Source organism: Gouania willdenowi, chromosome 22, assembly GCF_900634775.1.
Source record: "Gouania willdenowi chromosome 22, fGouWil2.1, whole genome shotgun sequence".
Taxonomy (NCBI): Eukaryota; Metazoa; Chordata; class Actinopteri; order Blenniiformes; family Gobiesocidae; genus Gouania; species Gouania willdenowi.
In genome coordinates, this window is record NC_041065.1 from 28,086,803 (window position 1) to 28,111,428 (window position 24,626).

The 24,626-nt window shown below is 35.6% G+C and overlaps 2 protein-coding genes across 2 annotated transcripts in view; one reads left to right on the forward strand and one right to left on the reverse strand.

Moving 5' to 3' along the window:
- The window catches only part of ubr1 (ubiquitin protein ligase E3 component n-recognin 1), a 29,899-nt gene extending 14,564 nt beyond the window's left edge, over window positions 1-15,335 (forward strand). Inside the window, 26 exon segments of the mRNA XM_028437184.1 lie at window positions 40-92; window positions 174-276; window positions 374-422; window positions 994-1,148; window positions 1,239-1,338; window positions 1,433-1,536; window positions 2,437-2,517; window positions 2,607-2,788; window positions 2,878-3,083; window positions 3,581-3,680; window positions 3,776-3,928; window positions 4,025-4,125; window positions 5,376-5,475; window positions 5,546-5,694; window positions 5,776-5,831; window positions 5,914-6,010; window positions 6,100-6,167; window positions 6,951-7,098; window positions 7,195-7,282; window positions 9,541-9,677; window positions 9,760-9,868; window positions 9,943-9,999; window positions 10,092-10,169; window positions 11,252-11,422; window positions 12,543-12,644; window positions 14,090-15,335. Coding sequence (XP_028292985.1) covers window positions 40-92; window positions 174-276; window positions 374-422; window positions 994-1,148; window positions 1,239-1,338; window positions 1,433-1,536; window positions 2,437-2,517; window positions 2,607-2,788; window positions 2,878-3,083; window positions 3,581-3,680; window positions 3,776-3,928; window positions 4,025-4,125; window positions 5,376-5,475; window positions 5,546-5,694; window positions 5,776-5,831; window positions 5,914-6,010; window positions 6,100-6,167; window positions 6,951-7,098; window positions 7,195-7,282; window positions 9,541-9,677; window positions 9,760-9,868; window positions 9,943-9,999; window positions 10,092-10,169; window positions 11,252-11,422; window positions 12,543-12,644; window positions 14,090-14,231 — 2,889 coding nt within the window. The 3' untranslated portion in view covers window positions 14,232-15,335.
- Window positions 15,336-17,502: 2,167 nt separating this feature from the next.
- Window positions 17,503-20,917, reverse strand: prph2la (peripherin 2-like a). Its single transcript, XM_028437412.1, has 3 exons — window positions 20,337-20,917; window positions 18,711-18,957; window positions 17,503-17,775 (listed from the first exon to the last, which is right to left on the reverse strand). The coding sequence occupies exons 1-3, from the start codon at window positions 20,915-20,917 to the stop codon at window positions 17,503-17,505; spliced, it is 1,101 nt and encodes a 366-aa protein (XP_028293213.1).
- Between the last annotated feature and the right edge of the window lie 3,709 nt (window positions 20,918-24,626).

The following is a 24,626-nucleotide window of genomic DNA, read 5'->3' on the forward strand; positions in this document are numbered from 1 at the left end:
TTCATTGTTAATGTTTATTAATGAGAGTTGTGTGTTTAGGAAAGCCTTGAAACAGGCCTGGAGTCGATTATCACCAAAGTTGCCACCTTCAAGTAAAAAAAGACTGTCCAAATAATGTCATTTCTGATTTTCTCAATGAGTTCCTTAATTTTTTTAATTTGTTTCTGCTACAGGAAACCAGGTGTGTCAGGACATGGATTATATGAAGTTAAAAAAGAGCATCTAGATGAGTTCAACCCTTTTTTCTACCATTATTCAAGGTCCCAACATAGCAAGGTAAGTCAGTGTAGTTTGCAATTAAAAAAAAAAAAAAAAAAAAAAAGTTTTATTTCATGATCTTTGATTTGTTACGTTTCTCTCTAATCTATTTAAGGCAGAGGAATCTCAGAAGAAAAGAAGAGCTCAGGAAGGCAATGACAAAGGTGATTTAATCAGATTTCTGCTACACTATGAGCTACTACGTATATATTAAAGCTGTCCCAAACGATTACTTTAGCAATTATTTTTGACTAACCTTACACTTAATTTTTTAGCTAACAATTATTTAACATCAATTGATCAATGCTATTATTTATACAATAAGGATCTCAAACCATCTACATTTCGTTATTGCAACACTTTTGCACAAGAAAAGCATATTCAAAATATCCTCCTGGGGTGTGCAATGTCTCTGATTTGTCTTTTGAAAGCAAACTTCAACATTGCTTTGACCGTTACTGTAAAGAAGAAAAAGAAAAAGTATACAAATATTCACAGGAGCAAATCACTTTCAGCAAAATTCAGTCCACACCATGCATATATTTATTTTAATATACTACAGCCATCTCAGAGGCTCAACTTCCAAAATAATTTAATATGTATCAAATTATTACATTTAATTAGTAATATCAATACTATAAATATTATACTGATTAAATTATTTTGGAAGCTGAGCCTCTTTAATGGGAACAGGTATTTTTTGACATTGACGCGTTCTGTTTTGTATTTCCTCAGCTCTGCGTCCTCCGATCCCTCCGAAGTTTTGTCCTTCATTTTCTAGCATAGTGTGTCTTCTCTGCTGCGACATCCTAATTCACATCCTGAGACACGTTCTGCTCAGAGCTGCTGAGGATCGAGCGACACGTTGGACAGAGGCCATGATTCAAAGGGTACAATTTACTTTGATCCCACCCTACTATCTTCAGGTGAATAATACTCCCTTCAAATGCACAAACAGAATCCTTTTCTTTATTATACAGGCTTTGCACCTGATTGGACAGGCATTGCTGGAAGAAAAAACCCAGCTGGAGGACAGCACTATGGATGAGGTCACGTTTGATTTCAGCCTGAAGGCTCGCAGTGAGTGTAAAGCTTTTTTAGAGAGAGAGAGAGGAAGGGTTAGTCCAGACCATAAGCTTGTGCAGTGGTTTTCAGAGACATGTTTTCATTTCAGTCATCGGCTCTGAACACGGCAAGTCGGTTTTCATCTTGCTTTCCAAGGTCAAGACGATGCCTGCGCTTGAAGCTCAAAAAGACATGGTGAAATGGGTTCTACAGGTAAGATTAAGATGGTTCCATTTGCAGAAAAGCAGCACGCTAACAGAAAGCAGAGATAATATACAATCTTCCACTCTTTCCTGCAGATAAACGTTGTCACTATGGGTGTAACGATTCGTTACAGTAACGATTTGATCCAAAACGATTCAGTGACTTGATATTGATTCAGTAACTTTTTAGCCAAAATAATAATTCAACCAGTGTGACTGGGAAATAAATACCTGGATACTGTACAGTAGTGGTGAGGTTTCATAGATTCTTGATGTTTCTTGTAAGGGAATTGTTTATAAATTAATTATGGACATAAACAAACCAGCATACAACATTTAATGGCAATTGTACTCACATTTTATTTCAATAACAAACACACAGGATGTTAACTTTTCTGTTCTCATTTTCAACACTCGATACCTTTTCAATAAAAATACTTATTAGGTTTACCTGACTCCCTAAAACCAATGCGTTATTTCCTTGTATCAATACACTTGATTAATTATCTTTTTACACTATTTTAGATCGATTGTCATCCGGAAGGCCAACTTGCCGAGCACAGATTGATGTAGTTGGATCATAGGAGTACAAATCGATTCATCGATCTAATAGATGAATCGTTACACCCTTAGTTATCTGATTTGATTTGATTTTGATTGATTTTTTTATTTATTTTTGAGCAATTTACATTTTACATTCCTACAACATTCACATTCACATTATTCTGTTCTCATATCACTCCAGTCCTTCAGCAAACGAGCATGTTTCTGCTAAAGTCTAAAACTTTACATTTTGACTCATCAGTTGTTGTATTCCCGTTCCTATGTTTTTATCTTGCAAAGTATTTAGTTTAGTATTTTTTTTTCCTATAAGAATTGTACGTTACAAGTTATTTGTTTTATTTTTCAGATGTTTGAAATTGTCAAGTGCCTTAGAGAAAAGTCGTCTCCGACAGTGTCAATGAGAATGGAAACCACTAAACCAGAGGAGGTACCAAAGATGATGAGTTTAGTTGCTTGGTAGATTGCAGCTAATCTAATTCTATCAGTCTAATTCTAATTAATTGTTGATGAATCCAGAATGTTCTGGACAAAGAAAAAGCTGAACGAAAAAGGAAGGCAGAGGCAGCCAAACTGCACCGGCAAAAGATCATGGCACAGATGTCCGCCATGCAGAAGAACTTTATAGAGTCCAACAAAATGCTTTATGACAACATGCCTGAGAGTGGGATTCAGGGGGAAGCTCCTACAATAATGGAAAGGTAACCAATCATTAATGAATGAATGAAATGTGTATGCAGCTACAAAGAATGTGTTCATTAAGGTCTGGTCTCTCTTTGTTGGCACACAGCAGCACCATGGAGCAGAGGGAGCTGTGCATTGCTGTGGGGCCTCATCGAGGCTCCACGCCTGCTGAGAGGGAGCTACTGACCTGCATCCTCTGCCAGGAGGAACAGGAAGTGGCGGCTCAGGCTCCAGCTATGGTTCTGACTGCATGTGTTCAAAGGTCCACAGTGTTGACTCAGTGCAGAGGAAAAATATCCAGCAGAGTTGATGGTTTGTCTTTAAATTAATCTCTTTAAGACAGGGTTGTGGTCAATTACATTTTTCACTTACAATTATAGTGAAAAGCATTTTTTTCCAATTGCACTTAAATTACAATATTTTTCATCATCAGAAAGTCAAATACAATTATGTTCTCAATTACTAACATTCAATTACAATTAATCACAATTACTGAACCTGAAATAAATAACCTAATAAAAGTTAATCTTCCTCTTGTGTTTAACAGTTTAATAATAATAATAATAATTGACAGTTTTTATAGAATTTTCATTACAACTAGTCAGTTATCTAAATTCATTTACAATTTAATCACGATTACGACACCAACAGACTTTTAAAATTACAATTACAATAATAATTCTGCAATAATTGTATATAATTATCAATTGTATGATTACAATTATAATTGGACCCAACCCTGTTTTAAGATCTCATTGGTGACATTAAACAGGTGAAACAGGTTAATTCATGTCTGTTATCTGTTAAAGGCCCAGGGGGGACGTATCCTCTCTTCATGCCTCCTGAACTCGCTGTGGGGACTCACACAGGCAGCTGTGGACACGTCATGCATGCAACATGTTGGCAAAAGTAGGCTACTCAAATAACACACGGAACAATTTATTTATTTGAATCCAAATAATTTACTGCATACAAGGTTAACCTGGCTTTTTTAAACTGAACAGATATTTCGAAGCAGTCCAGAATACAACGAGGAATCGACTCCACGCTGAGCTGATTATCGATTTGGAGAACGGAGAGTACTTGTGTCCGCTGTGCAAGTCTTTGTGCAATACTGTGGTCCCTCTCATCCCATTAGAACCATTAGCATTTAACTAGTAAGCCCAGTTCTTGTACTTCCAAAGCATATGACTGCAACTGTTGAGCTTATTTACACATATCTGAAAACGATTGTGTGTGTTTGCTGTTTGTAGTGAAAATGCAGAGATTATTGGACAGCATTTGACTCTGCCTCGCTGGATCCAAACCATCTCTGCCAGGATTAAAGGACTCAAGGCTCTCACTCAGGATAAGGGTGAGAGATGTTCCAAAGAATTAAAATAATTCTCCTTTTTTAGTGGATTATTGCAAAGTGAAGAGAAACTGCTTATTACAAGCCATGGTTACAATAGTTAGAAGTGTTTATTTTTAATTATTAATCTATGAAAGCCTTATTTGATTAATAAACTTCCTGTAAATCAGTAATTTTAAGGAGTAATTTAAAAAAAAATATTTCGAGACATTTCAGGCGACCCCATTTTGAATTTGAATTCATTTTGGCAGTTTTTAGTTGTCTAATTAAGCAGCCGAACGGTGTAGGTTGAAGCAAAAGCTTATCCACACCTCCCCATCACTAAATCAAAACAAGACTCTCAAAATAATATAACAGATAATTACAATTATTAGCAAACTAATGGTACTGGCTTTACAATTCACATTCAGTATATATTCTGCACAAAGTTCTATACATAGTTTATACATGCACATTAAACGTACATATACATTCACACATTTACACACATGCAAAAATACGTATATACAAACACATGCATGTAAATATTAATATACTATTTCATATTTACTATACAAATGTCATTAATTAAATTTTAAATATAAAATATAGTATGGCAATATTTAAATTAATAATATCTCTATAAAAATATATAACTTATTATGTTTATTAAGTATTAATATATTTAATACCATTACATATATATATTATTGCTGTCCTTGGTAAAGTTATAGCTCCTCTTTCTTATATTTACTAACGATACATGATTTAAAAAGATTTTTAATCTGCTTTATGTTGGTGCTTTGTTTTATTTCATTCTTTAGGCAGTTCCATAATTTAACTCCTACTATTATTATACTCTTCATTTTCTGTGTATTGTAATATTATTTCCAGGTGACCCCACATGGAGTCACGACTTCAAGGTTGAAAAATCCTGCTCTAAGGACACTGCTGTAATTAAAAAATAAATCATTTTTTAATTTTATTTTATTATTAAAAAAATTATTTTGATGAGTAATTTTTTGTTATAGTCAGACATTTCAGGCTATTCCAAGGTTGACAAACCTTGATCTATGGAAACCTGTCAGCCTATTGTACCATGTTATTGTCTCTTTCTTTGTGATGTATGCTGCAAAAATAAAAAAGAAGTGTAAAGTGCTGAGGTGGTAACCATAGCTCACATCTCTGCACCATCATTCAACTTGTTGAGATTACATTTAAGATTTAAAAATCAACTCAGCTGGGACTAATTTACGACTTTGTATCTCTTCCAGATGCAAAGACAAATGACAGCAGTGATGTTGGTAGTTCTGGGCTCGGTGCAGATGCTCAGCCAGACTTTAGATCCATCCTGAGCTACGGAGTACAAGAATCGTGAGTTTCACTCTCAGTTCTACGCAACCAGAGCATCATTCTCACACACTCGTTTCACCGTTTGTTGCAGGAGAAAGTTCTCAGGCAGCATCACTGAGATGTTGGTGGTGTGTGCCACCACGGTCCACAGGGTGGGCCTAAAAACAGCCCCAAATGAGCAGTGCCCCCGTGTGCCCATCATGGCCTGGAACACATGTGCCTTCACTATTCAGGCCATAGGTACGCTTGCTCAAACCACAGATTTCACACCTCTGACGTGTTTGTTGAGCAAGTTTCACAATTTTTTGCAAATCCTTACAGAAAATATTCTACAAGAGGAGGACAAGCCACTTTTTGGTTCCTTACAGAACAGACAGGTTTGTCCCATACACTGAGAAATCTACAAAATGGGTGTGATTTTAAGTTTTTTTTTTTTTTTTTGTTTTGTCTTTGGTTTAGCATGCAGGTCTGAAGGCAATTGTTCAGTTCGCTGCATCAGAAAGCCTCAAGAATTCTCAAGCAATCATTCAAAGATACTGTGCAGACATGTTCGGAGGTACGTAGGGAACTGCAGCCTTTTATTTCATGCACATATTTATTGAAACAGTTATTTAATGGTCCGTCTTTCCTTTTCTCTTACTGCAGTTTTGTTACCAGCGATGAACCGAAAGAACACGCCTTCACTTCTCGAGGTGGATTTCTTCCATCTTTTGGTGGGTTTCACCCGTTTTTCAAGCTGCCGCTTCAAAACTACAAACATAATTAAAGTGAAAGCAGTTCTTTATATGTGGTCTTCTGTCATCGGTTCGCAACCCTTTTTGGCTCAAGTACCCCCTTTGTCCAACTACAACATTTTGCCCAGAATATTATACTGTGAAAAAACCACAATAGAGCATAATGATATTCACACGCATTGTAAAGAATCTCACTTTGTAAACAAGTGGAATGCAACAGTATTTAGTGCCTCCAGAATAGATTTATTTCTATAGTTTTGATCATTTCTGGTCACTCCCGCCTGGTGTAGGACCCAGACTGACACTTGCATTTTCAGTTCTTGATCTTATCAAGATCACCTCCATCATCATTATGATTTTCATTTTAAACTAAAAAATAAACAATAGAAAATTCCATATTTTTTATGCTTTCATGTGTTAATTTTCCACTCTCTCTCAAGTACCCCCTGTAGTAGTGCCAATGCGTATCCCTAGGGGTACACGAACCCCCATTTGAGAAACACTGTTCAATGTTGTAGCTGAAAAGAAAAAGGTTTGTTGTTGTCTCCGATAGACGTGAATACATCACGTTCAGACCCTGTCTAATCGGAACCCTTCACAAGCCATGTAAACCTCAAGTCGGAATTACTATTTCCATCTAAACACGAAGCAGAACACTTTAATTCCAAATCACTCAATTCCAAATTTAAAAATATCAAGTAACCGTAGCCATTGTCTCACTAAAGAAACATACTTATTGCCTGTAAATTTTGTGTTTTTTAGGTGGGTTTGGTGTTATCAGTACCATCACTATATCAGGAAGAGGCCGTGGATTTGCAGCCATCTGCTGTTAGCTCCGCCTACAACCACATGCACATCTTACATTTGGTGACCATGGCTCACATGGTGCAAATCCTTATGTCTTCCTCAGGTAACAACCAAAAACTAAACAGAATTGACTGGTAATGTGTGTAAAAATTATTCATGGGGTTTTTATGATTTAATGATGTTTTTTGCTTTTATACAGATTTTCCTTCGGTCGAAGGTGAAGAGAATTCAGAGGAGGCGAGAGCAGCAGCAGAGTTTTACTATACTGTGTCTCAACACACCTCGAGGTGAATACATATTGTTACATTTACTCAGTCAAGCTTGTGTTTTTATTTCCCAATTCAAATATTACCATATTTTCCAGCGTCTGGGACGCTCTTTTTTTTCTTTTAAAGTTGAGGATGTGGCGGTGCACGCTTTATGTAATTTTTCAGTCAGTCACATATGTGTCTAGTAGAAGCGGCCGTCGGGAGGCATAATATTACTGACAGTCATCCCTACAGCGGAATAACTGAACTGGAACAGACACTGAACATCCCAGTGAACTAAATGTTCAAACATGAGCTTCGGATAATGTGGGAATAGGGAAAGAACTTGTGGCTTTAATAACGCAGGATGGATGAGACATACTCCTTATGCAGAACGGCGTCCGAATGGAGGGAAATTGCATTGGAGAGAGTGACTGCAGAAGTCATTCATCTGTTGAATATTTGTTTTTATTTTCTATGCTTAAAATAAGATGTTTGCTTCAATAAAAAGCAAATACCAGTGATAAATTGGAGTTTGTAGAGCGGTGCTGGCTTGTATACATTTACGGCGAGAAGAGTATAAAAAATACGATAAGGTTTAAAATGTAAGATATCTCAACCAGTTTATAATAGTAGGAAATAATAAATGGCATAAACTTATCCAATCACCACGTTAGGTTTGTTCAGAAGTGACCGCATCTGGATTCTGACTCAGTCTGGACTCGATGCGATCATTGTGGGATGCGGCCAATACAGCGGTGCATTCAATAGCCCGGGAAATACTGGAGTCAAAAATGAAACATGCAAACAACCACTTTGGTACACATGAATGAAGCCAGTTTGTAAAGAGTCCTCTAAGGTTTTGGTTTCATGTTGACATTATGGCTTCACTGGTGCACATTCTTATCTATCATGTGAATGCTTTGTTCAGCCACATTCCAAAGATCTTATCTTATGATTCAAAGGAGGGTGGATTGTTTTTATATATATATATATATATATATATATATATATACACACACACATACACACACCTTAGTTAGGACTGGCATTTTAACCAAGACTCATCTGATCAGTCAGTGTTTTTCCAATAGTGAGTTATTTTTGTGAAGGAGCAATTGGTTTCATGTTGACATTATGGCTTCACTGGTGCACATTCTTATCTATCATGTGAATGCTTTGTTCAGCCACATTCCAAAGATCTTATCTTATGATTCAAAGGAGGGTGGATTGTTTTTATATATATATACACACACCTTAGTTAGGACTGGCATTTTAACCAAGACTCATCTGATCAGTCAGTGTTTTTCCAATAGTGAGTTATTTTTGTGAAGGAGCAATTGAACAGGTTTATTTTCCTGGTTGGTCTGTGCCTTTTATCTAAAAATGTCAAATGCCACATAATAAAAAGCTGCATTTACAACTTTAATTAGAGATGAGAGGTTGAATGAAACTAATGATGCAGCAGCCAATTGTTTTAGTTGAATTAATTTTCAGACTTACTATATATGATGGAAACGTTAATTTATTTTATTGTGTTATTTATTACCTTGGCATGCGGACAACTGATGCTGATATGAACGCCATATCCTTAAATATACATAAATGAGCCTCTTTAAGTCCAGTTTTCTCACGTTCAGAAAGCATATCTTTGTTTTGCTCCACCTCAGATGTGAAGAAGCCGATTTTTATCTTGAAACAGGAGGGGATAACAAGTTTATGACGATTGAATTCAGCCGCCGCATTTATCGACACCCACTCGTTTGTACGCTGGGATTGGTCAAATACGAGTGTCTCATAAATCAACGTGTGATTCATGAAACATTTGTAATTGACCAATCCCAGCATTAATTATGCTTTCAGGGGGTTATACGGTATTTCGTGGAAGGAAAACCAAAGAAAGCGGTATCTGTTATAACGTGGGCTTTTTTAAAATTAATTTTATTTAGTTTAATTCATTTTAATAATCCCTTTTGATCTGTTCTTAATATGTTGGCTGCTGCTTATCTTAAATGACAGCTGAGGTTTGTTTAATACTTTATTTTCAGTCTCACTCACCTTTTGCTGTTCTGCTCCACAAATCCACTCCCTCAGATTTGCATCCACAAGGTCAGACCTGACGTGAGATCTGCTGGTAGCGTACGCTGATACGTGAATATTGTCGAACGCATGTCATACCTGAACTTACATACAGTTGATAAATAAGTGCCATTGTGTTTACTGTTGACTACAGTGCTCAGTGACTTCTAGTTTCTCCTCATCTTTTCTGACTCATTCTTCTTGTGTACGCTCTTTAGGTTGAATCCCAATCTGTCCGGCAGCTCCATAGCTGAACGAGTGAAGAGGGGAATGGAACCTTTCCTGCGTTGCGCTGCTCTCTTTTTTAACTGCCTCACTGGAGTCACTCCTCCAGAGGAACTTTTTACCACACCTGGTGCGTCACAGATTCCACACATCATTTATTTGTTCTAAAATATCAATGGCATTTTCCTACTTTGTGGGTTTCTTTGTTGCAGTTACTCGTCTCGGTCAGATAGAGGCACTGACCAGTTATTTGGCACTTCCATCTAATGTATTCCAGCTCTTCCAGGAGCACAGAGACACTGTTACTCCACTGCTACAGAGGTAGAAGACAACGTTTGATCTTTGATTCCTCATCGTAGACACAATTAGCCTTTAACTGTGTCTGTTTTCCTCAGGTGGTGTGGAAGCCCAGCTGTAGCCAAAGCACTGAAAAACAAAGTCCAGCTAGTCAGGTGGACTCCTGTCTTTCCTTCTTCTAGATTTGATTATATAATTAGATTTGGTGTTATTAGCATATCTGCTAACCAACCCATATTGTCCACAGGTATCCCAGGAGAAGGAACCGTTTGATTGACCTTCCTGAAGATTACAGTGCGCTCCTTAATCAAGCCAGCCATTTTCAGTAAGAGCAGAAAGAGGCTTCATGATCAAGCTGCTTTGCAGAATGCTGCTCATGTCTAATATCAAACTTTATTTATATAGCACCTTTCTAACAAATTAAATTGTAGATCAAAGTGCTTCACAGAAACTTACTTGCGATTGACAAAAGTTAAAAATGATTAAAAGGTTTAGAACAGGGTATCAAAGTCATTTTAGTTCAGGGGCCTAATACGAAGTATTTTAATCTTAAGTGGGCCGCTGATTGTAGGCGGGAAAACGAGCAATTTCAAAAGAAGATTGCGATCCTCCAAATATTGTGAAGTTTCATTGTATTTGTGTATTTACATATCTGAGCTAATTAATCTACAACTGAATTATTTGGTCATTTTGACAATAATTTAGTTTTTTCTGTCTTTTTAACTTTCTCCTGTGGGCCGTATTTGGCCCCCGGGCCTTGACTTTAACGTGTGGTTTAGAGACTAATGCACACAAAAGTCATTTAATAAAACAATTAAAACAATGATGCATTTTGAAAGAAAAAAACAAAACAGAGAAGGGAACACTTTTTAAAATATAGAACTTTAAAATTTGCATAATCATAAAACACTACATAAAAGCCAGACTGAATAAATAGGTTTTTAGCTTGCGTTTCATGGAGCTTAAAAACTTAAGGAGTCTCCAAACCTTTTAGTTTTTCTCTTAGGAACAGCTAAAACAGTACCAGAGGATCTGAGGGTCTGGCTGGATTCATAAACTAAAACTACCTCTGATAGTGCGTCTATGTTGAAGCTGCGTAATGATTTATAAACTAAAATCAATGCAGAAAACCAGTGCAAATATTTGAAAATAGGAGTATTATGTGCTCTCCTTCTGGTCTGGGTCAGTACTCTTGCTGCAGAATTTTGAATAAGCTGTAGTTGACTTATTGTATTTTTTTTGGTAAACCAGAAAGGAGAGCATTAAAGTAGTCAAGCTTTTTTAGTGATAAAAGCATGAATTGGTTTCAGTTTGAGAGATAAAATGGTCTGATTTTCGCAATGTTTTTCAAATGATAAAATGCTGTTTTCGTGAGTCTTGATTTGATCTCATCTTTGGTATCTTCAGGTGTCCAAAATCTGCGGACGATGAGAGGAAGCACCCGACGCTGTGTTTGTTCTGTGGAGCGATGCTGTGCTCCCAGAGCTCCTGCTGCCTCAGCCAGCTGGACGGAGAAGATGTTGGAGCGTGCACCGCTCACGCTGCCACCTGTGGGGCTGGAGTGGGAATGTTTCTCCGGTTGGTCACACACCAGGAAACTAATCAGAGGCTGTGCTCGAAATATCAAACTAATGTACTACTCGTACTAAGTCTGATGTCAAAATGAGCATGTAATGCATTCACATTAGATAGTATGGAAAGATTTAGTACACGAAAAATACCTGGATGTATACTATATCGGGACATTTTATAAGTATGCACTAGTCATACTCAACTGTCCCATGATGCATTGTGAGACTGACTTAAAGCCAAAAGGCAAACATCCTCTTTTCAAAAATAAAAGCAACTGTTTTTGTCGTCAATTAGATTTTAAGACTTCTGTAAATAGGGCTCTTGTTTTGAAGTTAACCAGAAGTTTGGTCAGTAGCACAATGGTGGATCTCCGAAAATATACGAAATGTCGGCATGAAATATGTGGCAACACTTAAACTGAAGTTTCATACATAAAGGCTGACATTGCGCCGTCATTATTACGACATGACAACTGTCATTAGCATGAATAAGGTGTCATGAAGTACACACACAAATGCCAACATAGCTCCAAAGGTCTCACAATTTAGCGAACGACGTTTATTCATGCTAAAGACAGATAATAACAGTGTAATGTCACCCTTAGGTATAAAACTTCAAGTGGGGATGCGAGCAAAAAAAGCAATAAATAAAAAACAATCTGCAATGTTCTCTGCTCCCTCTGCTGGTTGGCAGATATTGCAATACATTTAATGAATGTCCAAAAATTTCCAATTACGGATGACACAGTTTGAGTGTTTCTAGTGAGGCTAAATTGTTATTATTTTTATGCAACAACCCCAACTATGAGTTTTATAAATCACTCTTTAATATTAGTTTCATGTAATGGTTCACATATTCATAGAAATGTCTTATTAGAAGAAGTAAGTATAAAGCTTATCAGTTGATAGGTTCTGTTTATTAATTGAACATACTCTGGAAAATGTTTACATGTTGCCACATAGTGAATGATTTTAATGATATTCTTTTAAACAACATTTTTTTACCCAAACTTTTAAATCACCATACTCGCTGTTTTCAACAGTTTCCAAACAAACTGTTAAGAAATGGTAATTATTTTAAATGCTTTTTTTTTTTGGTTTTTAATGAATTTTCTCTCTTTTTACAGGATCAGAGAATGTGAGATTGTTCTCATGGCCAGTAAGACTCGAGGAAGCACGTATCCAGCTCCTTACTTGGATGATTATGGGGAAACCGATCCTCATCTTGGGTACGATACTTTTTTTAAACCTTCATAGTAGCTTCACTTTATAATGACATAACAATACGTTGTCACAACATGTGAAATAAAAGCTCACAGTTTGCCATCATGTGATTTAAGCATGGGAAGTAATATTTCATCTAAAATTGTTGAAAGAACTCCAACATTTTTCAAAATCCCACATTTTTCCTCCGATTATTCCACAAAATATGGAACAATGTTGAAGGACTTCTATCCTCAGGGTTTGTGTGTCTTCAACAATCCGCCAACTTCAGCCACCAGAGCGTGTCAGTGCACAGAGCTCTTCTTTTCTGCTTCATTGTGTACTACCAAACCTCAGAGTTGGATCTGTCGCACCCTGCGGTCATAGATTAGCTCTTTTTGGGTCACAACTGTTTTTATTTTCTTTCAGTAAACAAAAGAGGTTTACATCGGCATCTTTTAACTCCTCCTGATTACTGAGAACAACCAAAAGCAGCACAAATTGTCATTTTGACCGAAAAAGCTTCTAAATGATCTAAAAAGCAGGCTGAAAGCTTCACTCCAATAGAAAACAATGGGATGTTTACAATTGCTTGGGCAGTGTGACGTCATGAATCGCATTATTTCAAGATGGTGGAATACAGGTTTTAAAACGGTAAAGTAAGGTCCCATATCATGCTATTTTTCACCGATCTCCATTTGTTCTAAGAACCACAAAAACATAGTATTTGAGGTTTATTTTCCCAAACTCGCCTGTTTTCCAGAGTTCTTAGGCTCTGAAAAGTCACTTCTGAGCAAACTCTACACAAACAGGCTGATTTGTGACCTACTTATGCATATTCATATGTGGGCGTGTCTATAGACGGGACACTCCCTTCCCTCCTCCCCGCACGGTGACGTAGGGCCAGAAGACGGCCCACCCTCAAAGATTTTAGGCCAAACTTGTAAAAACAGTGGAGGATCCCTTTAGGTGGGGGAGGGGGCTTACGGCAGCACTGAGGATAGTAGCTACAGAGCGATAGAAGCTTTCATGTAAGAGTCTGTATAACATCAGAAAAACTCTCCAATAACACAAGAAAATGTCACGAGTCACTTTTGAGAAAAAAGTTGGGGAGTGGAGTCGGAAAGTCACGAGATTTTTGTGATTAACATCTGGTAGCAAAGGCTACACAGTCGTGCACGTTCACGAGAATGCTGGTGGATTCGAACTATGGAGGGGAGGGGAGCGTGGTTGTTTCAATTCCAGCCTCACAGATTCTACATACTGCAGCTTTATTGTTAAATGTCCTTGTTTTCTCCGCCTCTAATCTGCATCTCACTTGAGATCAAACTGGTCCATATTTGTCCCCTGAACCTAAAATTACTTAGAGCCCTGGTTTTAAAAGATATGTTCACTCTGGATGTCCTAAAATGTTCAGCGTAGACATAACTCTTTACAATTCTTAGTAAATGTGGCTGCTTTTGTTTTGTAGGAGGGGCAACCCACTGCACCTTTGTCCAGAGCGTTACAGGAAGCTGAAGCGGCTGTGGCAGCAGCACTGCATCCTGGAAGAAATCGCCCGCAGCCTGGAGGTGGTCAACATTATGTTTGCCTTTGAGTGGCAGTTGTTGTGATGAATACTTCCAAAGAGGGTGACTGGGAATGAAAGAGCAGGGAGCGTGATTGGATCCAGATACACACACATACATACACTTGAGCACAAACAGCAATCGGCCTCTCGTGCAATCAAACGATGCCTCCCCTGGTGATAAAAGGAAATTAAATGGAGGCTGATGGATACGGATTAAACCTAAGTCGCCTTGTTTCATTTTGGCTGTGTGCAGTGAGAATGAGTTTCTTTAAAAAAAAAAAGCATTTACAAATAAACTTGTTAAAGTAGTAAAGTCAAACGTTATATACACATTAGCATGTTTCTGCCTTCGAGTCATATTTTTGTTTTCTTGCTCATGCTTGTGAACTGTTGATTTTTTTTTTTTTTTTTTTTTTTAACGTTGGCATTTGTCTTAAGTTATAGTTCTTCACCATTGTTTTTTTGTTTTGTTTTGTTTAAAAGGCGTTTGGTATTTCTATGCATAGCTTTTAGTTGTTTTTATTTTACCCCTATTTGTGTAGATTGTTCAGGTATTGGAATCACAACCCACTGTGACATTTGTCATATGTAGGCACTAAAATAACTGATAGTAGTATTTAACAATCCTAGAAGATATACATCCATTTAATTAAAAGTATTCTGAACTCATTCTAAGGTATTCATCCTGTATATTTACATGTTACTGACGCACTTATTACTAAGCAGCCTTTATGGCCACACTTTAGTTTGACTTTTGGAGGGAAATCCTTTGCTGACTAATCTAAAAAAAAAAATAAAAAAATGTGTCCAATGATGTAGTGATGTTCCCACTCTGGGCTAAATCCAATCCTCACTGTATGTTTGGGACCATTGTGTAGCAGGTGATAAGATTCAAGGCTGTTACTAAAAAAAAAGAAGAAAAAAAAACAATAATTCTATATAAGAAATGGGAGCTTGTGGATGTACATGTTCCTCTGCGTGCTGTTTAATGGAACAACTCTATTTAATGCTGTGGAGAAGAAGAAAAAACAAGAGGATTTCTTTCACTTATCCAAGTTTGTTAGTAAAACTGCTTCAGTGTAATTACTGAATGTAAATGAGACACGATACTCGCATGAAGAATAAAGGACAGTTTTATTTGTCACAATGCTTTGTTGTTATACACTTTGTTTTAATGCTTTAGTGTTTTTATTTTGTGGCTTTTGATATGAAAAGGGAAGAAGCTGCTGCTGGTGGTCAAGTCCCACAAGTAGACTAAACAAATTTAAAACAAAAGAATACCGTTAAAAAATAAATACATTAAAAAACACTTCTTACCTCGTATCATGATTTAAATCCAAAGCCTAAGAACCAATCAAAACAAGTGGAAACAGTACGTTAAGTGTTTGCACACACATGAAATAAATGTGATGCATGCATTTTAACTGCGGTATTTCAAGTTCTTTTTACGTAATATGTTATGGTTTTATTTATTCAGACAACTTTTTTCTCAGGAAATTAACTTTGATATCCTGACATGTTTCGATTCAACTGCCAGTCTTATTCACAGGCGTCTGCTGGTTGCTTTGATGTGACGTTTACTAACGCATTATAATTCCAGAAAGTTCTTTATGGAATAATATGTGTTCAAAAAAGATGAAAATGTTCAAGTTTGAATGAAACCGTGACAGAACCATTCAAATAATGTCAATACAAGCATGTCGGAATCACGATTTAACCAGTTTGAATCTATCAATTAAAAAAAAAAAAAAAAAAAACACTAAAAACTGCAAATAAAGGGAGACAAACACAGTCCCTGCTATGCTGTGGTTGATTTAGTTTTACACTGTTATGAGGAAATTAGAGAAATCATAAAAAACAGATATCCAGCAGGCGAGAACAAGAAAATTCAGTAAAGATAAATCACGCCCAAACCAACAACCCTCAACATGCAATGCTACAGGCTTCACAGGGTCACCATGGGGATAAATGCAGTGTTTTTGTACTTAATTATAGGGTGCTGAATGTAAAAAAACCTTTCACTGTTTCATAGATGACATTTTTAATATGTATCTAACTTTTCTTTCATTTGAGACAAATGCACGTAAAACAGCATGTTCTATATTATTGTTAAAATGTGTTAAACATGAAAATTAATGTAAATGTTAAATCTAAATTTAAAAGTAAATCTAAACGTTACATCTAAATGTTAAAGATGAAAAATAAACCTAAATGTTAAATCTAAACGTAAAAGTTAAATCGGTCGCCAATCACGAGGCCCGGCTCACACACCCCACCCTCCAAGGTCTTCTTCATCCTCTGTCTTCATCAGTTTGGTCTCAGTCTTCACCTCTCCTCACTCGATGGTGTGGGTGGGGCCTTGTGATTGACAGGCGTTGTTCTGCCCACTTTGTATAATTTCTAAACATTTATCTTTACACTTGGCGACAGATTTAAGATTTAGATTTAACATTTCGATATAGATATAAATTTAACATTTCGATTTACAGTTAATATTTACATTTAGGTTTAACATTTACATTAAGATTTATTTTTTGTGTATACACATCTTTTAAAATGATACAGAACACGTGTCAAATTCAAGGCCCGGGTGCTAAATCTGACCCTTTGGAGTATCCAATTCGGCCCGCAGGAGAAAGTAAAAATTACAGTGAAAACATGAAACTCAATATTTGCATGGCCTCACAATTTTTCTGGTGCTTACGTCTCCTGATTGCAGTAATTTTTATTGTTATACAGTTAAGGAAAAAAAATGTCAAAATTCTTACAAAATCCTTACATTTTCCTCAGATTGTGACATATTTCCCTTGATTAAATAGAAATTGGTGACAAAAATTTAGGATATGCAAAATGAAAAGCCTGTTGGGACTGATATCTGTCACTTATTGCTTGGATATTGTTAGTTTCTTACATATTTTGTATTTTATTTATATGTGCAAGTACAAACTATGGCACAATAATGTTGAAATTAATTGTTTTTCCGCATTAAATCTGCAGCCCTCTTGAGATCAGCTGCACCCCTGATATAGAACACGCTGTTTTACATAAATTTCTGTCTCAAATGAAAGAAAAATGTGCTAAATGTTCAAAATATGTCATCTATGAAAGAGTGCATTTTGACATTTGGCACCCCATACTTAACATGCACATAAATACAGTTCATAAAACCAGTGTATCGCGGTCTATTCACTTCACATTATCTCACTTAACATTCACATAAAATACTTACATGGATTTTATTCAAGTATTTCATCATATTTCATAGAGAACACCGATGATTATTGTCTGTTGTTTCTCCTCTTCTTTGGAGAAGGTCAGCTGCTTTCTGTGACTTCCTTCAGTGGAACATTATCTGGCCCATAGCGTGCTTTGGAGGTGGAAGGGACATCTATGTTGGGGTCTCCATTGTTGGCCGTGTGTATGTGGTTGTTTTTGCCCAGGCTCTTGATGATGTTCAGGTTGGTGCGAGCAGTTTCCATCAAGCTGTTTTCCAGCAGCCATCCATCAGACTCAGAGTCAGGGTCTCCTTGTCTCAGCACGTTCTCCAGAGCAGTCTGGAGGTACCGGACCCCCGTCAGCACTGACAGCTGTACCAACAGAAGAGAACATGACTGGGACTATGTAGACACAATAACCATAGATACAGTAGATGACCATAGACACCTGAGATGAGTGACTTTTATCACAAAGTGTTTGTTTGATCTGAGGGCCGCATTATAAAGATTCATGCAATTTAAAATAACTAATCCGAACATAATACAGGAAAAAACATTTTTCTTTTATTTATTTTGTGATTTTTGTAATTTTCTGTAGTTTTGGCATAATTTTGTGTATTTTATTGTAGTTTCTTGTGTTTTTGTATATTTTTTGCATTTTGTTGTTTGTATTTTTGTCATGTTCAGTGGTTTAAGTCATTTGGTGCCTTGTCATTTTATGTGTATTTGTTGATCGTTGAGTCATTTTTTGTGTGTTTTTGTCATATTCTGTATTTTTTAGTCATTTTGTTTGTTTTTTTGGTCAATTTGTGTATTTCATATTGTTGTCTTGTATGTTATTGGAGTTGTTTTTTGTGTTTCTGTTGCCATTTTGTGTATTTTTGTCATCACTTTGTGTATTTTTCTGTCATTTTGTATTTCTTATTGCAGTTTTGTGTTAATTGTTTTAAATTTTTGTGTTTCTATTTCCAATTTGTGTGTTTTTGGAGTATTTTTGTTTGTTGTGGTTTTGTATATTTTTTCAGTTTATTTGTGTATTTTTGCTATCATTTTTTGTATTTTTCTGTCATTTTGTGTATTTTTAAATTGTAATTTTGTGTTTTAGTGGAGCCATTCTGTGTGTTTCTGACATGTTCTGTGTTTTCAGAGTCATTTCAATTTTATTTCCTATTCGTATGTTATTTTGTGTGTTTTTGGAGTCATTTGATGTATTTTTGAATTTATTTTGTGTATTTGATTTCCCTGGACCTCCAGTTCCCATGTCTACTGTAGAGAATACCTAACTGTAATGACATGCGTTACATTACCTCAAACAGCCAGGCGATGAGCACTGTGAGGCCAATGGACTGCATGATGTGGGTGTAGTATTCCAGCAGAGCCTGTCGACAGCCCCTCATCCACAGGTTCAGCTCCTCGGTCTGATGCTCGTAGTTAAAGTGTGCAGAGTTGTTGTTGATCTGCTGCTGGATGCAAGGCCGAGGCGAGTTAACGTTGCAGCAGCTGAAAGGAACCCCATCCATCAGATACTTTCCCTCCACGTTACTCCTCAGTCGACTGTGAGAGAGGATAGAAGATACACTGGTTAGAGGCAGGATGCACTGGATCTGATGTCATTATTATTATAGAGCCCAACTCTGTATTACACAAAAACACCTTCTTGCATTTTAAATGTTTTGATCATTTCAGAGCACTTTTATTTAGAAATTGTGATTTATTTGACTTGGAGATCTTTTGCTTGTCTTTTTTTTACTAATTTAAATGAAGATATTCAAATCTTTTATCATAACGATCCAAAAAAATGTCCAAATTGATTTTTTTTATCATGTTCTTTAACAGAAAAAAACATTTCATTGCGCTAACATTTGCATAGCGCATAAACGCCCGGTCACTAGGTGTCAATGAACGACATCAGACCTTATTAAACTATCCGTCACTCCTCAATGTATTCTAGCTTGGAAATTAATTATTATTTTCATAAAACATACTGGGCACTTTTATAGATGTATGTGACTACTTTTTTTGTAAAAAAAAAAAAAAAAATAACTTAGAATCAGATTTTGTAACAAGCAAAAGTTAAACTTTTTTGAAAAATGTTCATTTGACAATTTAATAAACATACCAATTGTTTTTGATATTTTACTTTAATTACAGTTTGTTGTACATTGTATTTCATACCATTTTGTACTAAAATTGATATTAGTAATTATTGATATTGCGATATATGGTGATGTGTATCATTTCGTATCGGGCCAAAAAAATATTGCTGGAATTATTACGCAAAAGTCAAGGAAACATCAAAGCGATCAGGTCGTTGACAGTTGAAACATGTCAGGAGATCAAGGTGAATTTCCTAAGGAACAGTTGTCTGAATAAATGAAACATTGACATGCTATTCAAAAAGAAGAATCTTGCTGGAATTATTAGGCCGAAGTCAAGGAAACATCAAAGGAAACATCAAAGCGATCAGGTAGTTGACAGTTGAAACATGTCAGGAGATCAAGGTGAATATCCTGAGGAACAAGTTGTCCGAATAAATGAAACATTGACATACTATTCAAAAAGAAGCCAAAAAAAAAAATTGCTGGAATTATTACACGGAAGTCAAAGAAACATCACAGGTAACATCAAAGCAATCAGCAGACGCCTCTGACGAAGTCTGGCAGTTGACTGTCGAAACATGTCAGGAGATCAAAGTAAATTTCCTGTGAAAAAAGTTGTCTGAATACATATTATTTAAAAAAGAAGACAAAGTGAGCTTTCTTTCTGGAATTAATACGCTGAAGTCAAGGTCACATCAAAGCGATCAGTCGAAACATGTCAGGAGATCAAAGTAAATTTCCTGAGAAAAATGTCCAAATAAATGAAACCTTAACAGAAAACTCATGTTGCTCGAAGCTAACGCTTTAAAATCCATCTATAAAGTTTGTACTTACTCCACCACCTCCTTCTGAGACATGTCCAGGTAGCGGTTACTTATCCACTGGATTTGAAACCAGTCTTTATAGCCACTATTCCCACAGCACTGGAAGTGTATCTGCAGCATGTCCACGGTGCGCTTTAGAAAACAGCGCCCGGGTGTGTCTGTGTCTTTATAAAACTTGAGAGCATCACTCAGACCAACGTTCAGGGCCTCCTCCAGCTCCCCGTGCATACTGTAGCACATCACGGCTCCCACCAGCACACAGAACGTGAAGAAGAAGGTGCAGATGATGTAGGGAAGGATGATCAGCTTCCAGCGCAGGAACTTGTTGGTGTCCACGCAGTCGTAGCAGATCTTCCCGCCCAGGAAGTTGATGGCACATGCCAGGAGTCCCACAGCTATGAGCATGTTGGGGACGTACTGGACGTCCCTACCAGCCATCAGCTCCTCTCGCTTGTTGATCTCCACTTTGAGAAAAAGACCCAAACAGAAGAGAAGGACCCCCGTGACCACTGAGATCCAGTTAAGGATCCACAACACCTGGGCCAACTTATCTCTTCTGGTCTTTGTGAACTTGACTTTTAGAACCGCCATTGTTCATGTGTACCTTCCAGGATTGGGGTCAATTATAATAATTGTAATCGCGTAATTGATAATTAATTACGAATATGGGCGTAATTATAATTGTAATTGTAATTGTAAAAGATCTGTTGTTATTAAATTGCCATTGAGTTTAGATAATTGACATTGTAATTGTAATTGCCATGAAAATTCTATAAAAACTCTTTTATAATTTAATGCAAAACTGGGAAATCATGTTACAGTTCGACACATATATAGTTAACAATTATTAAAATATGTTTCCAATCAAGCTTTCCCACATTTTACCATAAAAATAAAATAAAATTAAATTAAATTAAATTAAATTAAATTAAATGCTAGGGCTAATACTGACACAAAAAAGGCTCAAACACCCAAACCAAAAATAATAAAAAACTATATTTTCATTGATCAGGAAGCCTAACAAGGTAACCTCCATAATAATAAATAAATAGGAAAGAAAATAAGATGATAGATATTTGTTTTTCGTGTATTTTACAGCTGATTTAGGACCGTAGGATCATATGAGATGCTAACAGAAAGCTAACACAATAGGAAGTCCAACTCTTATTAGGTTATTTATTTCAGGCTCAGTAATTGTGATTAATTGTAACTGAACTTTAGTAATTGAGAACATAATTTTAATTAACTTTTTATTTATAACTTTTTTTTTTTAAAGCATTTACATAACAACAGTATTAAGCATGTTGTCAGTTTTATTAAAGATAATGAAAATGGTAAAAAAAAAAAAAAATTAAAGTAAAATAAAAATATACAAATTAAATTAAATTAAAATACAAGATAATAATTTTAAAAATGTATTGACTTTCTGAGGATAAAAACTTATTGTAATTTAATTGTGATTCGGGAAAAAGGCTGGTCACTCAAATTGCAATTGAATTGTAATTGAACATGGGTAATTGAAAATGTAATTGTAACTAAAAAAAAATGTAATTGACCCCAACCCTCTTCTTCTTCTGGGTCAGGTGATGGATTAGAGATGGGACACATGGGAGGTTATCCTAGGTGTGTGGGATGAGGATGAAGAGTAGGATGAAGAGCAGGAGGAGGAGGAGGAGGAGGAGGAGGAGGACACTTCTCTGAAGGCCTTCTAAGCTGCTTAGGCTGGTAGTTGTGATCAATAGAGAGAAGACACTGCATTGTTGTCCTGCTGCTTCCTCTGTGAGAAAAGGAATCTATGAGAAAAACACAATTTATACATAAATATGTGAAACATAAGGACATGGTGTTGTGCTACACAAAAAAACAACATAATATTTTCAATATATTTGCATTTATTCTGTTTCATCTATCAGTAATAGAAAGTAAAAACTCAGTCACTGTTTCATAGCCGACACATTTTGAACATTTACCTCATTTGTCTTTCATTTGAGACAAATTCCTAAAAAACAGCATGTTCTATATCATTATTAAAAATGTGGAAATAAATAAATAAATAAATCTAAATGTAAAAGTTAAATTGAAATGTTAAATGTAAATCGCTCTCCAATTGTAAAGCTAAAAGTTTAGGAATTACACAAATAAAAATGTGTAAACATTAAAAATGAATCTAAATGTAAATATTAAATCTAAAAATTAAATCGGTTGTTAAATATAAAGCTAAATGTTTAGAAATTAAAAAAATAATAATGTGTAAACACAAAAAATAAATCTAAATGTAAATGTTAAATCTAATTGTAAATGTTACATATAAATGTAAATGTTACATATAAATGTAAATGTTACATATAAATGTAAATGTTACATATAAATGTAAATGTTAATTCAAAATGTTAAATCAGTCGCTTAATGTAAAGCTAAATATTTAAATGTTATACGAAATGGGCAGGTCATCCCGTCGATCACCAGGCCATTTTAGCTTTACACTTAGCAACCGATTTAACATTTAGATTTAAATTTAACATTTGTATTTAAATTCAACATTTATATTTAAATTCAACATTTAGATTTAAATTTAACATTTATATTTAAGATTTACATTTAGATTTAAATTTAACATTTATATTTAAGATTCACATTTAGATTTAACAATTATATTTAACATTTACGATTATATTTAACATTTATATTTCCCATTTACATTTACAGTATATTTAACATTTATATTTACCATTTACATTTATATTTAACATTTATATTTAACATTTACATTAAACATTTACATTAAACATTTACATTTACATTTAACATTTACGATCATATTTAACATTTATATTTAACATTTACATTTTGATTTATTTGTGCACATTTTTAACAATGATGTAGAACATGCTGTTTTACATGAATTTCTGTCTGAAATGAACGAATAATTTGCTAAATGATCAAAATATGTCAGCTTTGAAAAAGTGACTGTTTTTACATTCAGAACCCCATAATATACAGCTAATAGTTCACAATTCTCACCGTTACGAGGGTCAGTATTCCCACAGACACGTCACACCTCTCTTCTTCATTTGTTCCCTATTTTCCGTCTCACATCCTCAGGTTTAGTCTTGAATGAGTCCAGTGCTCATAATGGCACAGAGATCCTAAAGGCAGCCTTCACAGCACCACACTGAGACTATAGTAGCCAAGTCTGACCCTCCTCCTAATCCCCTTTCATCATTAATCAGCCACGGGCCCCGCAATGGGATTTGGACCCACCTTCTGCCACCTACGCAAATCTGACAGCACTGGGAAAGTAATAGTATTGTGTCTGTGAGCATCATGTGTTATCATTCACCTCCAAAGTAAAAGGTCTCTTCTTAGTGTTGTTCTGCTCTCAACAAAAGAATATTATTTTATGTCACTACATCCTATATAAACAAAGGATTTTCCTTCGCCACGAGGTTCAAAAACAGACATGGGGCAACTGGCATCTCTAAGGCCCACGTGTGTTTGGCGTGCAAGGATATAAAAAGTCGGTCACTGTTTCATAGACAACATATTTTGAACATTTAGCATTTTTTTCTTTCATTCGAGACAAATTCATGTAAAACAGCATAATAATAATAATAATAATAATAATAATAATAATAATTTTAATTTATAATGCACTTTTCATTCCAAGGCATCTCAAAGTGCTACATTTAAAAACACAATAAAACTACACAAGATTTAACACTTAAAAGCTTTCCTAAATAAATATGTCTTTAGTTCATCACTCCTCTATATGATTGTTACGAAACGAAAAATACATCTAAATGTTACATCTGAATGTAAAACTTAATATAAAGCCATCCATCTTCAAACCCGCTAATTCCCGTTTTATCAGGGTCGCGGGGGTCTGCCGGTGCCAATTTCCGGCTCTCTTTGGGCGCTGGGCAGGGGTACACCCTGAACAGGGCGAACTTAATGTAAATGGTAAATCTAAATGTTAAATGTTAATCTAAATGTTGAATCGGTCGCTAAGTGTAATGCTAAATGTTTCAAAATGATACAAAGCTGGCAGGTCAGCACCTGTCGATCACGAGGCCCCGCTTTGCATAATTTCAAAACATTTAGCTTTACACTTGGCAACCGGGTTAAGATTCAGATTTAACATTTAGATTTAGATATACATTTAACGTTCAGATTTAGATATAAAGTCAACATTCAGATTTAGATATCAATTTAACATTTAGATTTACATTTAACATTTACATTTAGATTAATTTTTCATGTGTACACATTTTTAACAATGATATAGAACATGTTGTTTTAC